The sequence below is a fragment of the Beta vulgaris genome, chromosome 7, assembly GCF_026745355.1.
Source record: "Beta vulgaris subsp. vulgaris cultivar EL10 chromosome 7, EL10.2, whole genome shotgun sequence".
NCBI classification, from domain to species: domain Eukaryota; kingdom Viridiplantae; phylum Streptophyta; class Magnoliopsida; order Caryophyllales; family Amaranthaceae; genus Beta; species Beta vulgaris.
In genome coordinates, this window is record NC_079208.1 from 7,952,408 (window position 1) to 7,966,071 (window position 13,664).

At 34.1% G+C, this 13,664-nt stretch overlaps 1 protein-coding gene across 2 annotated transcripts; it reads right to left on the reverse strand.

The window, feature by feature from the left end:
- Positions 1-1,521: 1,521 nt before the first annotated feature.
- On the reverse strand, positions 1,522-13,647 carry LOC104898580 (probable pectinesterase 15). Of its 2 annotated transcripts, XM_010685673.3 has the most exons (5): positions 12,987-13,644; positions 8,646-8,817; positions 4,772-4,978; positions 3,297-3,547; positions 1,522-1,869 (listed from the first exon to the last, which is right to left on the reverse strand). In XM_010685673.3, the coding sequence occupies exons 1-5, from the start codon at positions 13,394-13,396 to the stop codon at positions 1,656-1,658; spliced, it is 1,254 nt and encodes a 417-aa protein (XP_010683975.2). In that variant the 5' UTR covers positions 13,397-13,644; the 3' UTR covers positions 1,522-1,655. The 2 variants fall into 2 exon arrangements, with proteins under 2 accessions (XP_010683975.2, XP_048504660.1); XM_048648703.2 differs by lacking the exon at positions 4,772-4,978 and having other exon boundaries at positions 12,987-13,647.
- Between the last annotated feature and the right edge of the window lie 17 nt (positions 13,648-13,664).

Sequence of the window (13,664 nt, forward strand, 5' to 3'; positions counted from 1 at the left end):
GAAGTTATTAAACAATGAGATTACCTATCGTTTATACTTCGAATTACTAAGTCGTTATAGTTAGTTACGAATTAGTTGATAATATTATCAAGGACGTAGCACTGAAGTACTTATTTAATCGTTTAGATCCCAATTTCATAAGCGGCCCGTTTGGTTAATACAGCAAAAATTCTCCGTTATAAGGTACGTACGCGTACCAGTTTAGTTGCAAGTACTAGTATCATGATTAGGTTGTGATTTATCCTATCGGAACCTAGAATCATGATAGGGAACGTTTAATTGTTGAGATTGTTTGGTAACATGTTTATGATTGGAAATCGATATGTGCCATTGGAATGCGTAATTTTATCGTATTATGAACATGAGTATTGTATTCGTATTATCTGATCCATGGTGTAACAAGAGTGTTACAAGAGAAAAGATTTGAAAACTGTAACTAAGAGAACATGTTAAACGATTCTATGTTATTGTGATATGAATGGACAGTATTAAGAATGAACTATGGCAATAAGTTTGTAGTTGGACTCCTTACAAGTAATGAACAATGGGGGGAGTGTGGGACTTGTTCTACACTCCTACACAGGCCTACTGTGAACGACAGTAGTGTCCTTATAAATTTTGATAACTCAAGTAGGCGGAAGGTTCTGTACGATCTTGGGAGTATGCATACTAAGGTGATGGGTGTGAGACGGAACGAAACCGTATTTGCATTTCATCTAATAGACCATGTTGTCTATTAAGGATTAAGTAGCCCGTATGATTCTATAAGATGACGGTGCCCGTTCGCTGCCAATTAAATAAAGAGTAAAGGATGTAACGTTATTGTAGTATCATGTTTAGGATTGTTCATTATTGCTTTGTTTATGTTTATATGCATGTAATGGTTTATTATGTACTCAGCATAGCTGACTGTGTATTATTATGTGTTTGTTGACTTGTGATGAACCATTGATGCTACAATGGGGAGAAGACTAGGTGTATTGGTGCTGCTGCATGATACCGAGCATACGGGGGATAGTCATTCGTCTTTGAACATTAAAGCATTTTAAGTTTATTATGATTTACTTAATTGGTTTGTGGTTTGAATAAAAGGGGTCGTTGATGATTCCTGAGTTGTAGTTACATTTTTATTTCCGTTGCATTTCAGTTTTCGAGACAATGATTTGAGTTAACGTGCGTTCTTACTTATTATGCCTTGCGTTTCATCGCGCGGCGGTAACACTACTAAAGTCGATGCGACGTAATTGTAGACGTGTATAGATTTTGGGAGTGTTACAGTAAAACATAATAAAGTCTTATAATTATATGTAATTATAAAGACATAGACAAGCCTCTTGATCTCCACACTTTTATTAAGTAATACGATTCTCTTACCCCAATCCCATTGAAATTGTTACTTTTATCCTCAATTTCATTGAAATTGTTATTTTTATCTCCAATTCCTTAGAAGTTTTTTAAACAATTCCATAACGTTCATTTTCCAATTTTGAACAGAATATTACGAAAAGCTAATAAAATCAATTATCAAATTTATGAATAATAATATATTTGATAATTGTAATTGACTCGGACATCCCCAAGGTCAAAATACTAGTTTAGAATTAAAAAATAGTATGGGAAATTTTGTGCATTAATGCAAAATTAAATAGCAATTATTAAATAGAACTCGATAGGTATACATCTTGTTGATTTGTGTTTATAGAATACAATGAAAGACTTGGATCAGGAAGAAGCCACTCGTTTCCATCAATGTAGGAAATATTTATGTATGGGGCGACTTCATATTCCTTTAGATGCTTACTATACGAGACCCTATTTTCGTAATTTGCTCCTGGACCTGTGCATTCATACTCTCCAAAGAAAATAGTCCTGTTAAAATACCATAATTCATGTTAGAAGAAACATTTTTAAGTGGAAGATGGAGGGCATGCAAAAGCTAAACATAATGTCAAACCGTCCACAAATAAACACTTTTACCACCCCTCAAAAAAAAAATAAAAAATAAACACTTTTACCATTTTTAAATATCAAAATAAAACACCATATTTTAGTTCTTACATGATTTGAAACACATACATGCATGCATAGTAGTCTTGTATACATGTGATGCATGTTAAAATAAATAAAAAAGCAAAATTGTATTATTACATTTAATAACCTCAATAATAAATATGAAGGTCGTTTACCAAGTTCTTCTAAATAAAAAATTGACATCAATTATTCTATTTAGCAAACATTAATAAAGCATGTGCGTACGTAGCGAAATCTATTGATTAATAATATTTGCATTATTTTTTAAATTAATTTAATTATTATTGTGTTAATGGGGGTATGTTAGTAAATTTCACACAAATATCAAACTCTACAAGAGTTGGCGCGTATTATTTAATCTATATTTATAAGCCAATTATTGAGAAATTTGGTGTCAACGTACGTAAAAAGACAAATACAATTAGTTAGGGTTAGTAAAAAATGAGCAATTAATGACAAACTGAGTTAACGACCTTAGTCATTAAGGCATTTTGATATATTTCTAAGAAATTGAGGAGTATATGATAAATTTAACAAAGTGCAAGCTACATATATCATGAGTAAAAATATTACCAGAAGTATATGGTAAAAAATCTGTAAAATTTATAATTAATGTTTATTAAATGCATTACTTTTACAAGTTTTCGTGCAATATTTTATTTGAATATTTCACTCACAAGCCACGATAATCCTCATATTACTTTGCACAATTAATAATAAAGTTCATATTATCCATAGCGCTAAATACTCCAAGTTTGTATATTTTGCACATATCAATAATAATAGTTCAATATATTTTTTTAGCGAATTTTCCTTCTAATTTTTGTATGCTCTATCATTCAAAAAAAACATTGTCAATAATTATGGGGTTAGTTATTATTTCTCTGATCCCAAGCCTTTCATAAGCCATGCAAGTAATAATATTAACTGGTATTTGGATCCGGGTGTTGCCCGGGATTGATATTGTATTTTCGACTTGATATACATTTTTTCCATTCCTATTAAAATATATTAAAGAAAATTCAATATTTAAAAAGTACAAATATAATAATGAGGATACTTAAAGCATGATTAAAAGTTAGTTGAGATGATAATTGTATCATGTATAATAGCAAGAGGTCACCGGTTCATATTTTGTTGCAAGCTAATTTTACTTTTGTTAATTGACATGACTTATGTACACATTGGACAATTCTAGTAGAATTACAAAGATGTCACGTGACGTGTATACATTATCACACAACGAGGAAATTAAGAGCACTTACGAGTCTCTAGAAGGATCTTTCCAATCATTCCAACCATCAGGAGATACAACCTCAGACATATATGTTTTGGCAAAGATCACTGTTGAATACACTCCCCAAGCTCTGCCAAGCCAAATTCTACCACTTCCACTAATGTTGCAATTTAAAAAGGAGAATCCTGTATTTTCATCCTTTGATTGCCTACCATGTGCCGTTATTGATCCATCCACCCCTTGAGGATTCCCTTGAGCTATTGACTTTATGGTGCAATTCTACAACCACAACAATACACATGCATATACCATTTTTAGTTAAGGTATAAAAATAGAGAATGTAATAATCTTTAAATCTTGCAAATTTGTACCTTTCGTGAGAACAAAAACATAAAAAAAAAAGAGTATTTCGTGTTATTGTGGGTTATCAAAAAATATGGAAGCTAGAAGCCTAGAACTCAATAGTAGTAAAATTTACAATTTAACAAGCCACTCTGACGTAATATAAAAAAATTGTAAATCCTCAATAATTAACTAGAGGTGGCTGAGTGAGCAACTACATGAGAATTTCAAAAATATAAGAATTTAATTTTATTAGTTTTTCGCCTAAAGAAAAAAAAAAAATCTAATTAGAGACTAATCCTTTCCAATTTTATCGAGTGTAATGTTGGATGTAAATTTAAATAGATTAATTTCTGTTTGGTATTTTTTTTCTGCTCTTCCTATCCTTCAAAAAAAAAAAAAACACCCCATAATAACTCTTCTTTCTTTTTCTTTTCACCAAAAATAGAGATATATACTCTAAGCTTTTTTTCTACACATTTGTCACATACTTTGTTCTATCGTGCAAAATGTAAAATATGCAAAAAATGTGAGAGATACCACCTAGTTTTAGGTGTCTCTGAAACCACGACTTTTCAGAGTTAAACTAGTTACTAAGCCCGGGCTATGCCCCGGGAAAGAAATAATTTCATTTATTAATATAATACTTTATGATAAGAACACTATATACAACTTAGCCTAGTGATTAAAACTTTAGTATATGTACTTGAGGACTTGGGATCAAACCCTATACTATGCAATTTCTTAAATTTTTTTCTTTTAATATACTCCCTCCGTCCCATAATATAAGTCTTGTTTCCTTATAAGGTGTCCCAAAATATAAGTCTTATTTCTATTTTCAATCAATAATTATTCCCAAAATACCCTCATGAAAATAGTTTAATTCCCAAAATGTCATCATAATTTCAGCTTCCAATGCACCATTATTAATGACAAATGGAATCTTTTACCCTATTGAACTCCTCTACCCATTAAACCATGCGACATTAAATGACAGTTTTTATTTTTTGTTAAAAAGAAAAAAATAATGCATGTGTTTCTCAATAAAAATTATTTTTATATTCAAATAAAACAAGATTCCATTTAACCTTAATTCCCGCGTAAAAACAGAATCAGGACTTATATTATGGGACGGAGGGAGTATTTGTATAGATATATTACCTCATAAAAGGATCTAGCTTCTCCAAAAATGAAATCAATAGAGCCTTGAATGAAGCAATCCTTAAAGTAATGTCTCCCGCGATCATCATTAAGCGTGTCTTGAGCCCCATAAAATGCACAACTATAAAAGGCAGCTCGATCACTTGATATTTTTAGTGCCACTGCTTGCCCTCCTTCGTCTCCTGGTGATGGTTGAGGAGCTGTATTCTTTCATCAAACACACACAATCAAATCATGCTTTTTGTTTAAGGTTTGTTTTCGAAAACAAAAAATACTACTATTATATAAGATGGTTTTTTTACAAATTTCATGTTTTATTAAATGGTTTTTAACAAAAAAAATTCTTATTTTTATGGTCCTGTTTGACAATAGTGTTTTAGGTGACGGGTAGCGGTTAAACAAGGTCAAAACACTACTTAAGTAAATGAGGAGTGTCTGGTGAGTTAGTGGTTGTATTTGTTATAACGGATGTGAGAGAGAAACAAATAATGAATGCAAAAAACAATAAAAACAGACAACAGATTTACGTGGTTCACCAATTTGGCTACATCCACGGCAGAGAGGGAGAGAATATTTTATTATGTGAGGAAAACCAGATTACAGAGAGAATTTAGGCTAATTCAGCGTTTAAAACCTAGGTACAAATAACCTATTTATACTTAGCGCTCAAAAACGCGTTTCCGCGTTATCCGCCGACCCGCCCGGGCGAAATCCGCCTGACCGGGCGGTCCCCAACTCTTCCAGAACAGCTTGCGCGCCCGACCGGGCGAGATCCGCCCGACCGGGCGAGGCGAAAACAGTTTCATCAGTTCTTCGTAAAACTGACATAACTTTCTCGTTTCTCATCGGAATTGGGCATATGACCTATCGTTGGAAAGCTCTCGGAACAAGCTATCACCTCCACTTTGAATCACCTCAAAATCATTTATAGATTGAGAGATATGTCCATTCAAAGTCAGCCTTATGTCATTCCTTCTTCACGCATTCTACCAAACACCTTCAAGGCACCATTCAAGTCACTATTCTTACAAATCTCCACCTTGACTTGAATCCTCTCACACTAAACCAGAAAACCAGATGCATTGATCACAACGCCCAGAATCTCCCAACACCAGATTTGTCCCAAAAGACAACCAGACCAGATTAGTCCCTAAGGACCCCAGAATTGCCCCCAAGAGGGCAACTAACAATCACGATCAGCTTGTAAGTCCAAGCAACCTTGGAACTTACCCTGTGGAATCAGATTCGAACAGATGTGTTCCTTATACTCTTTCCTAGCACAAGTAACACCTTCCTTGGACGGCCCAAAAATATTCACCTCTCCGACATACAGTGCAAAACCCACCATGTCTTCACAACCGTCCCTTTGGGAGAGTTCCCAAAGATTTCATGCTGACTAGGAGCCAAGTTTGACTGACCCTTTGATGACGAAGAACACGGAATTTCAGATTCAGATCGTAAGTGTTGACAGATTTCTCCCTGACGTGAACCACCACTCAACCTAGAGTGCCTCTGTGCTCCACCTGTTTCTCAACACTATCACAAACAGCCAATGTAGCAACCCCAGACTCAAATAACGTAGACCCTTGTAACACATACAATGTCTCCCGTTTAACCCTTTTAGAATCATCTTCGAACCCCTGTAGACATACAACCCTCCACCCTCACCTTTGAAACTGAACCCTTTCTTGTCTAACAGACTAAGTGAAATCAGATTCTTTGTGACCTGTGGAACATGCCTAACATCATTCAAAGTACAGACTTTTCCATCACATGTCCTAATTCTGATGGACCCTATACCAACTGTCTTACAGACCTCACTGTTGGCCATAGTAACACTTCCATCAACCTGTTTATAGTTCATAAACCATTCCCTGCGCGAACACATATGACAAGACGCTCCAGAATCTAAAACCCACACATCACTGCAATGTGTTTGTTCATTAGCAACTAAAGCAATATCATCATCAGAACTGAAATTTTCTGCTGCAACAGCAGCAAACCAGACCAGATTCATAGACCCAGATTTATTTTTCCTTTTAGGACACTCCCTTTTCCAATGCCCCGTTTCCTTACAGTAATTACAGACATCACTAGATTTAGGACCTCTAGAAGACGGTTTCCTGGATTTTTTCCCCGAATTCTCCTGTCCATTACTACTGGCTACTAATCCAGCAGCCTGATCGACTGTACCTGTACCAGACGCTTATGACGAATCTCTCTAGTGTGCAGAGATATCTTACTTCTTCTAACGACAAACTATCTTTACAACAATAAAGGAATCACAAAATTCTCATATGATATAGGCAAAGATACCAACAATATTAAAGCAGGCATCCTCATCACTACTAACATCAATATTTCTCAGATCTAGCAAGATAGTATTCAGTTTATCTAGATGATCCCTTAGAGACTTACCTTCCTGCATACGCAGGCTGAACAGACGTTGCTTCATCATCAACTTGTTGGTTAGAGATTTTGTCATATACAAACTCTCTAATTTCAACCACAGACCAGATGCGGTTTCCTCCTCCGCGACTTCAGTGATTATGTCATCTTCCAGACACAACATAATCGTTGAATGAGCCTTCTCCTCCAGAACGGCCATCTCAGCGGTGACTGAATCCGTTGCTTTCTTTGCCAACGGTGCCCACAATCCCTGTTGCTTCAGTAAAGCCCGCATCTTGATCTGCCACAGACTAAAACTATTCCTCCCAGAAAATTTATCGATTTTGACATTCACCCCAGACATCTTTCTCACACAGATCGAACACCAAAGCTCTTGATACCAGTTTGTTATAAGGGATGTGAGAGAGAAACAAATAATGAATGCAAAAAACAATAAAAACAGACAACATATTTACGTGGTTCACCAATTTGGCTACATCCACGGCAGAGAGGGAGAGAATATTTTATTATGTGAGGAAAACCAGATTACAGAGAGAATTTAGGCTAATTCAGCGTTTAAAACCTAGGTACAAATAACCTATTTATACTTAGCGCTCAAAAACGCGTTTCCGCGTTATCCGCCGACTCGCCCGGGCGAAATCCGCCTGACCGGGCAGTCCCCAGCTCTTCCAGAACAGCTTGCGCGCCCGACCGGGCGAGATCCGCCCGAACGGGCGAGATCCGCCCGACCGGGCGAGATCCGCCCGACCGGGCGAGGCGAAAACAGTTTCGTCAGTTCTTCGTAAAACTGACATAACTTTCTCGTTTCTCATCGGAATTGGGCATATGACCTATCGTTGGAAAGCTCTCGGAACAAGCTATCACCTCCACTTTGAATCACCTCAAAATCATTTATAGATTGAGAGATATGTCCATTCAAAGTCAGCCTTATGTCATTCCTTCTTCACGCATTCTACCAAACACCTTCAAGGCACCATTCAAGTCACTATTCTTACAGTATTAGCAGCTAACGGTTAGAGTAGATTATGAGTAGCGGTTGTACAACGTTAATACAAGTAACGTTTGAGATTTATAGGTAGCGTTAGCGAATAAACACTATATAATGAATGTTATTTATTGTATTTTACAATCTTAGCATCTACTTTGTCAAACACTCCTAATCAAACATTTACTTTAAACGCTAATTTCTAACAGCTACTAGTAAACAACTACAAGCTATTCCAACAGCTACAACTACTGCAACAACTAACAATTATTGAACTGCTAATTTTATCAAACAGGCCCTATAACTTTGTTCCCCCCCCCCCCTCGATGTCTTAGCAAATTAAATTATTGCTCCAAACATATTGAATTCATGATCCAAGTGGGAGAAAATTAATTAGGCTTTTGTAGGAACTAGGAAGTCTCCTATTTTATCTAAAAATAACAATCAAAAATTGAAGAATATAGCAATATTATTAATTACCTGAAAGCTAATGTTGTAAGCTATAAACCCAGGCGCAAAAATGGTGACTGAGGCACTGTAAATTGTGCCTCCAGTAGAATTAGAAGTGTCATTCCAGGATAATATTGTGTTTTCATACCCTTGGCCTTCGATTATCAAGTTGGTTTTGTTTTCGTTGATCATCACTTTCTCCCTGCCATTAGTGAATGGAACTCATTAAACTCTGAGCTTATTTGCATAAAAAAAAAAAAAAATTACTCCGAGCCTCAAACTATAAAATACAGGAAATTCTATTTAATTGTAAATATTGTCAAGATTTTAATAAAGAAATATAAAAAAAAATACAAAGGGATTACCCCACTTTTCAAATTATGTGTATTCTTAGTTGATTAATTCATTTCTATTAGGCTATGTTTAGTTCACTGAAATTTTCTGATCTGAACTTATTTGATCTGATCTGACCTGAACTTATTTTTTCTGATCTGATCTGAACTTATTTTTACTGATCTGATCTGAACTTATTTTTACTGATCTGATATGATCTGATTTACAAGATCTTATCTTTTATAAAATATATTATTACTTTGTAATTCATAATTATGCAATACATTATAAGATCTTCTTTATAGTATTACTATTATTATCATTTTATTTCTATTACAACTTTTGCACAATTTTTATTAATAATAATTATTATTATTACCATTATTATAAGAACAACAATAATAATTATAATCATAATAATAATTATTATTACTAAAAATAATTATATAACTCAAGTCATTAATTTATAAGAGCACTTATACAATGTTTCACACTTTCCCTTAAAAAAAATGTTTCACACTTGAGAAGTCCGCAGACTCAACTTTTTTTTTCATATAAAATAAAATAAGATATACAAACAACTATGACTTGCGCATAAAAGAAATAAATAGCGTGCAACTTCAAATAACTAGAGAGATTTGGAATTCGGTTGGAAGAGGTGTACCGAATCTAAATTTATAATTTGTATCTCACACTTAGCTTATTTTGAAATGTAATCCGAACTTAGTAGTTTCGTTGTCATGGATTTGAGCTATCATATTATATATTTCTTATTTTTGCGTCAATCTTATGTTCTTAACGCGTGGCTTTTAATTTTCTATTATTAAATAACAACAAAATAACTTAATATAATGATAACAATGACATTTATAATGGTAACAACAAGATTAATAATAATTACCAATATTAATAATTAATAAGTACTCCCTCTGTTTTTTTTTTTATCTTTCTCACTTAGAATCTTGGCACTATTCATACTTAGAGAGAATCTTCTAATTGTTTCATAATTTATAAGAAAAAACATAGTCATGTGGGGTCTTGTTTGATTCGTCTCAATTAGTACATTATTAATATTCAATCGTTATAATTTTTACTAATATATAATGAAAGATATTTAAGCTCAAAGAGGTGTATTGGGAGACGCGCATAGGAAAGTGAGAATGATAAAAAAAAACAGAGGGAGTACAACAACAACAATAATAATCCTTTTGAACAAATGTACTACACTAGGGGAAAAAAAATGAAGGGCTGCGCAGGAAGGGCTGCGCTTTTCCTAAAAGCGCAGCCCTACAAGTGAAGGGCTGCGCTTTTTAAAAAAAGCGCAGCCCTTCACTTAGTAGCGCTGCGCTTTTAAGAAAAACGCAGCCCTTTTTACACTCAGAAGGGCTGCGCTTGTAGAAAGCGCAACCCTACTAAATGAAGGGCTGCGTTTTTTGGGACAGGCGCAGCCCTTCTTGGGCTTTTTTTTTTAATTTTGAAACAAACCGCTTGGGCTTAAAAGACAAAGTGATTATTAGTAGGGTTTACTACTTTACTCCAATGTGAGCCGTTCCCTCCCATCTTTCTCTCTCTTCCCCGTTCACGTTTTCTCTCAGTCTCTCACAAATTTTCTCTCCTCTCATCTTTCTCTCTCCTCCCCGTTCAGACTCATACTTCGTCGGATCATCAATCATCTCTCGCCGTTCGTCAATCTCACAACCGTCGTTCGTCGGATCATCAATCAACAACAACAACGTGAGTCGTTCCGTTCGTTTTCTCCGTTCGTCTTCAACCACCGTTCGTTTCCTCACCACCGTTCGTCTCCGTTCGTCAACAACCACCTCCGTTCGTCAACAACCACATCCGATAAGAGTTTTTTTATTTTTGCTTATTTTTCTCATTTTTTGATCATTTTCGTACATTTTTTAGGGTTTTTTTTTCATTTTTTCGTTCATTTTTGTTCGCACTTAATTAGCAACTTCAGATCTATAATTTTAGGGTTTTTTTTCATTTTTTTCATTTTTGTTTATTTTCGTTTATTTTTTGTTATTTTTTTCGTTTCTTGACAACCCCATCTTCTGATTTTGTAATTCTTTGGTAATTCTTTTGTAGTTTTTTGGGATATTTTTCATTTGGGATTTTGTTGAATATTTCGTTGCGGCTAGACCAGTAGTGAGTAATATTTTGTTGGCAGCAACTTCTGTAATGTTATTACTTTTCTTTTTTTTGTTGTATTTTTCTGTTTTATTTTGATGTTTATGTCAAATTTTGCGCAAATGGTGATGGCAGATAACGAATTGTGTTTGTATTTGATGTTTAATGTCAATTTTATGTTGTTTTTAGTAATATTTCTCCATATAAAAAATGCAAAAAATTTTATTTTTTTTTATTTTTTTTTTGGTCAGAAGGGCTGCGTTTTTTTACTAAAAGCGCAGCCCTTCACTTGTAGAAGGGCTGCGCTTTTTTGGTAAAAGCGCAGCGCTTCCAAGCTTGAAGGGCTGCGCTTTTACCTAAAAAGCGCAGCCCTACTTAAAAAGTGAAGGGCTGCTATTGAAAGGGCTGCTGTCAAAAAGCGCAGCCCTACAGGCCTTTTTCAGCGCAGCCCTTCTTCATTTTTCCACTAGTGCTAGTAAATAATAATACTCCCTTTGTATTCTTTTTATCTTTCTCACTTGGAATCTTGACACTATTCACAATTAGAGAGAATCTTTTAGATTTTTCTGAATATATAAGAAAAAAAATATAGTCATGTGGGGTCTTGTTTGATTCGTCTCAATGAGTATTTTATTAATATTCAATTAGTATAATTTTTACTAATATGTAATGAAAGATATTTAATTGTAATAATGAGTTTTTAAATATAAGCATGATCTGACCTGAACTAATCTGATCTGGTCTTATCTGATCTGAACTTATTTTTTCTGATCTGATCTGATCTGATCTGATTTGATTAGATCTGAAATAAGCAAAAATAAGGTGAACTGAACATAGCCTTAGTCTCAACTCTTTGACTGTTATGCTTGTCAGTGGACAATTTTAAACATAAATATCTTCGATTACTTCAAAGTAGTGAAAATTATAGAAGATTGATATTTTGGCATGTTACATCAAGAAAACAAACATTCTACATGGTGAAATTTGTTTTATATATTAAAAAACCCGATTAAGATTAGTACTCCCTCCGGAATTTTTGTTGTTGTTATATTGTCTTATTAACAAGAGTTTAGGCAATGTCAGTTTCAAGCTTTTTGGAGAGTATTTTTTGACCTATTTAATGTACAAGAATTAGAAAAAGGGAAGAAGTAGTACTTTTTGGTAGAAAAAGAGAAAAACAAATACTCCTTCCGTCCCAAAATATAGTTCCTATTTCTTTTTGAACGGTCTCCGAGACGTATCTTTGACCTATTATATCTTCTATTTCGTATTAGTAAAAAATATAATAAATTGATAGTATGAATGTAGACGTTGAGACGAATTCAACAAGACCCCACATGAATATGTTTTCTTGTATACATTAATGAAAATATTTGGTCAAAGATTTTGACTCTCAAAATAAAAATGAGAACTATATTTTGGGACGGAGGGAGTATGTTATTACTTTTTGGTGGGCCAAATAACCCAAATAAAAAAAATTGTACGATGTCTCAATTAAAAAGAAACAACCATTAAAAAAAAAAATGGATTAATAAGAAAACAAAGTGGCTATAATTAGTATAAAAGTCAAGAATTTGCAATTAGTGAAAACTCGAGCTAGTATAAATTTATTTTTGAGCAACATGGGTTAGTGAAGGGGGAATCATTATTTGTGAATTAGTATTAAATATATTCCTAAAAAAGTAGATTTTTTTTTTTTTGACAAAGTTAGTACAAATAAAGACGGTCTAATCTTAATATAAAAGTAGACTAATTTATTAAATGGATTAAACTAGTCATCCAAAAAAAATTAACCTAGTCACTATTTGGTTTATTCTCTTTTTAATATTGCGTCTATCATTATCTAATTTTAATTTTAAAGTAGGCGATCTCTTATAAGAAAACCTCGGTAAGCTTTATACTAACCTGTAGAGACCTGAGTTTATAATAATGAGGGTGGAAGAAGAGCTTAAATCTGGTACAGCATCAACCGCTTTTTGTACACTAGTAAAGTTTCCGCAACCATGCAAATCAACAGTTAAAGTTTGAGAAACGCGGTATAAAGATGGCAAAGTAGATCTCCACATTGACTGATCAGCACACATCTCATGTGTGCTTCCATTGCCATGGTGGTGGTGGTGGTGGTGGTGGTGATGTTTACTCCAAAAGCGGCCGCCGCGGATATCCTTAAGAACCCCTAGGAAGTCATGGAAAGTGACTTGTTTTACAACATCTAAGTTTGAAGAGGAAGAGTTTATAAAAATGGCGAATGTAATGGAAAGAAGTGCAATAACAAAGGCAAAGAGCCCAAAAAAAGTAATGCTTTTGAGTTTCATTATTGAAGTTCTATTTGTTTTAGGTTAAAGATGATGAGATGAGTGATGAGTAATTCTTATACTACGTGATGAATGTTAGAAGTAGGGTGATTAATTAGCGTAAAAGAAATGAATTCAAAAAGGGTGAGATTTGGTTTGTGTATTTATTATATTGTCATGCAATGGTGAAGAATGGAAAAGAAAATTTAGTGTATTCTTGCTTGAAAGTAAAGAGGGTAGGGGAAAAGGGGTTATGGGGCAGCAAAGAAGATTGGAAGGTGAATACGCT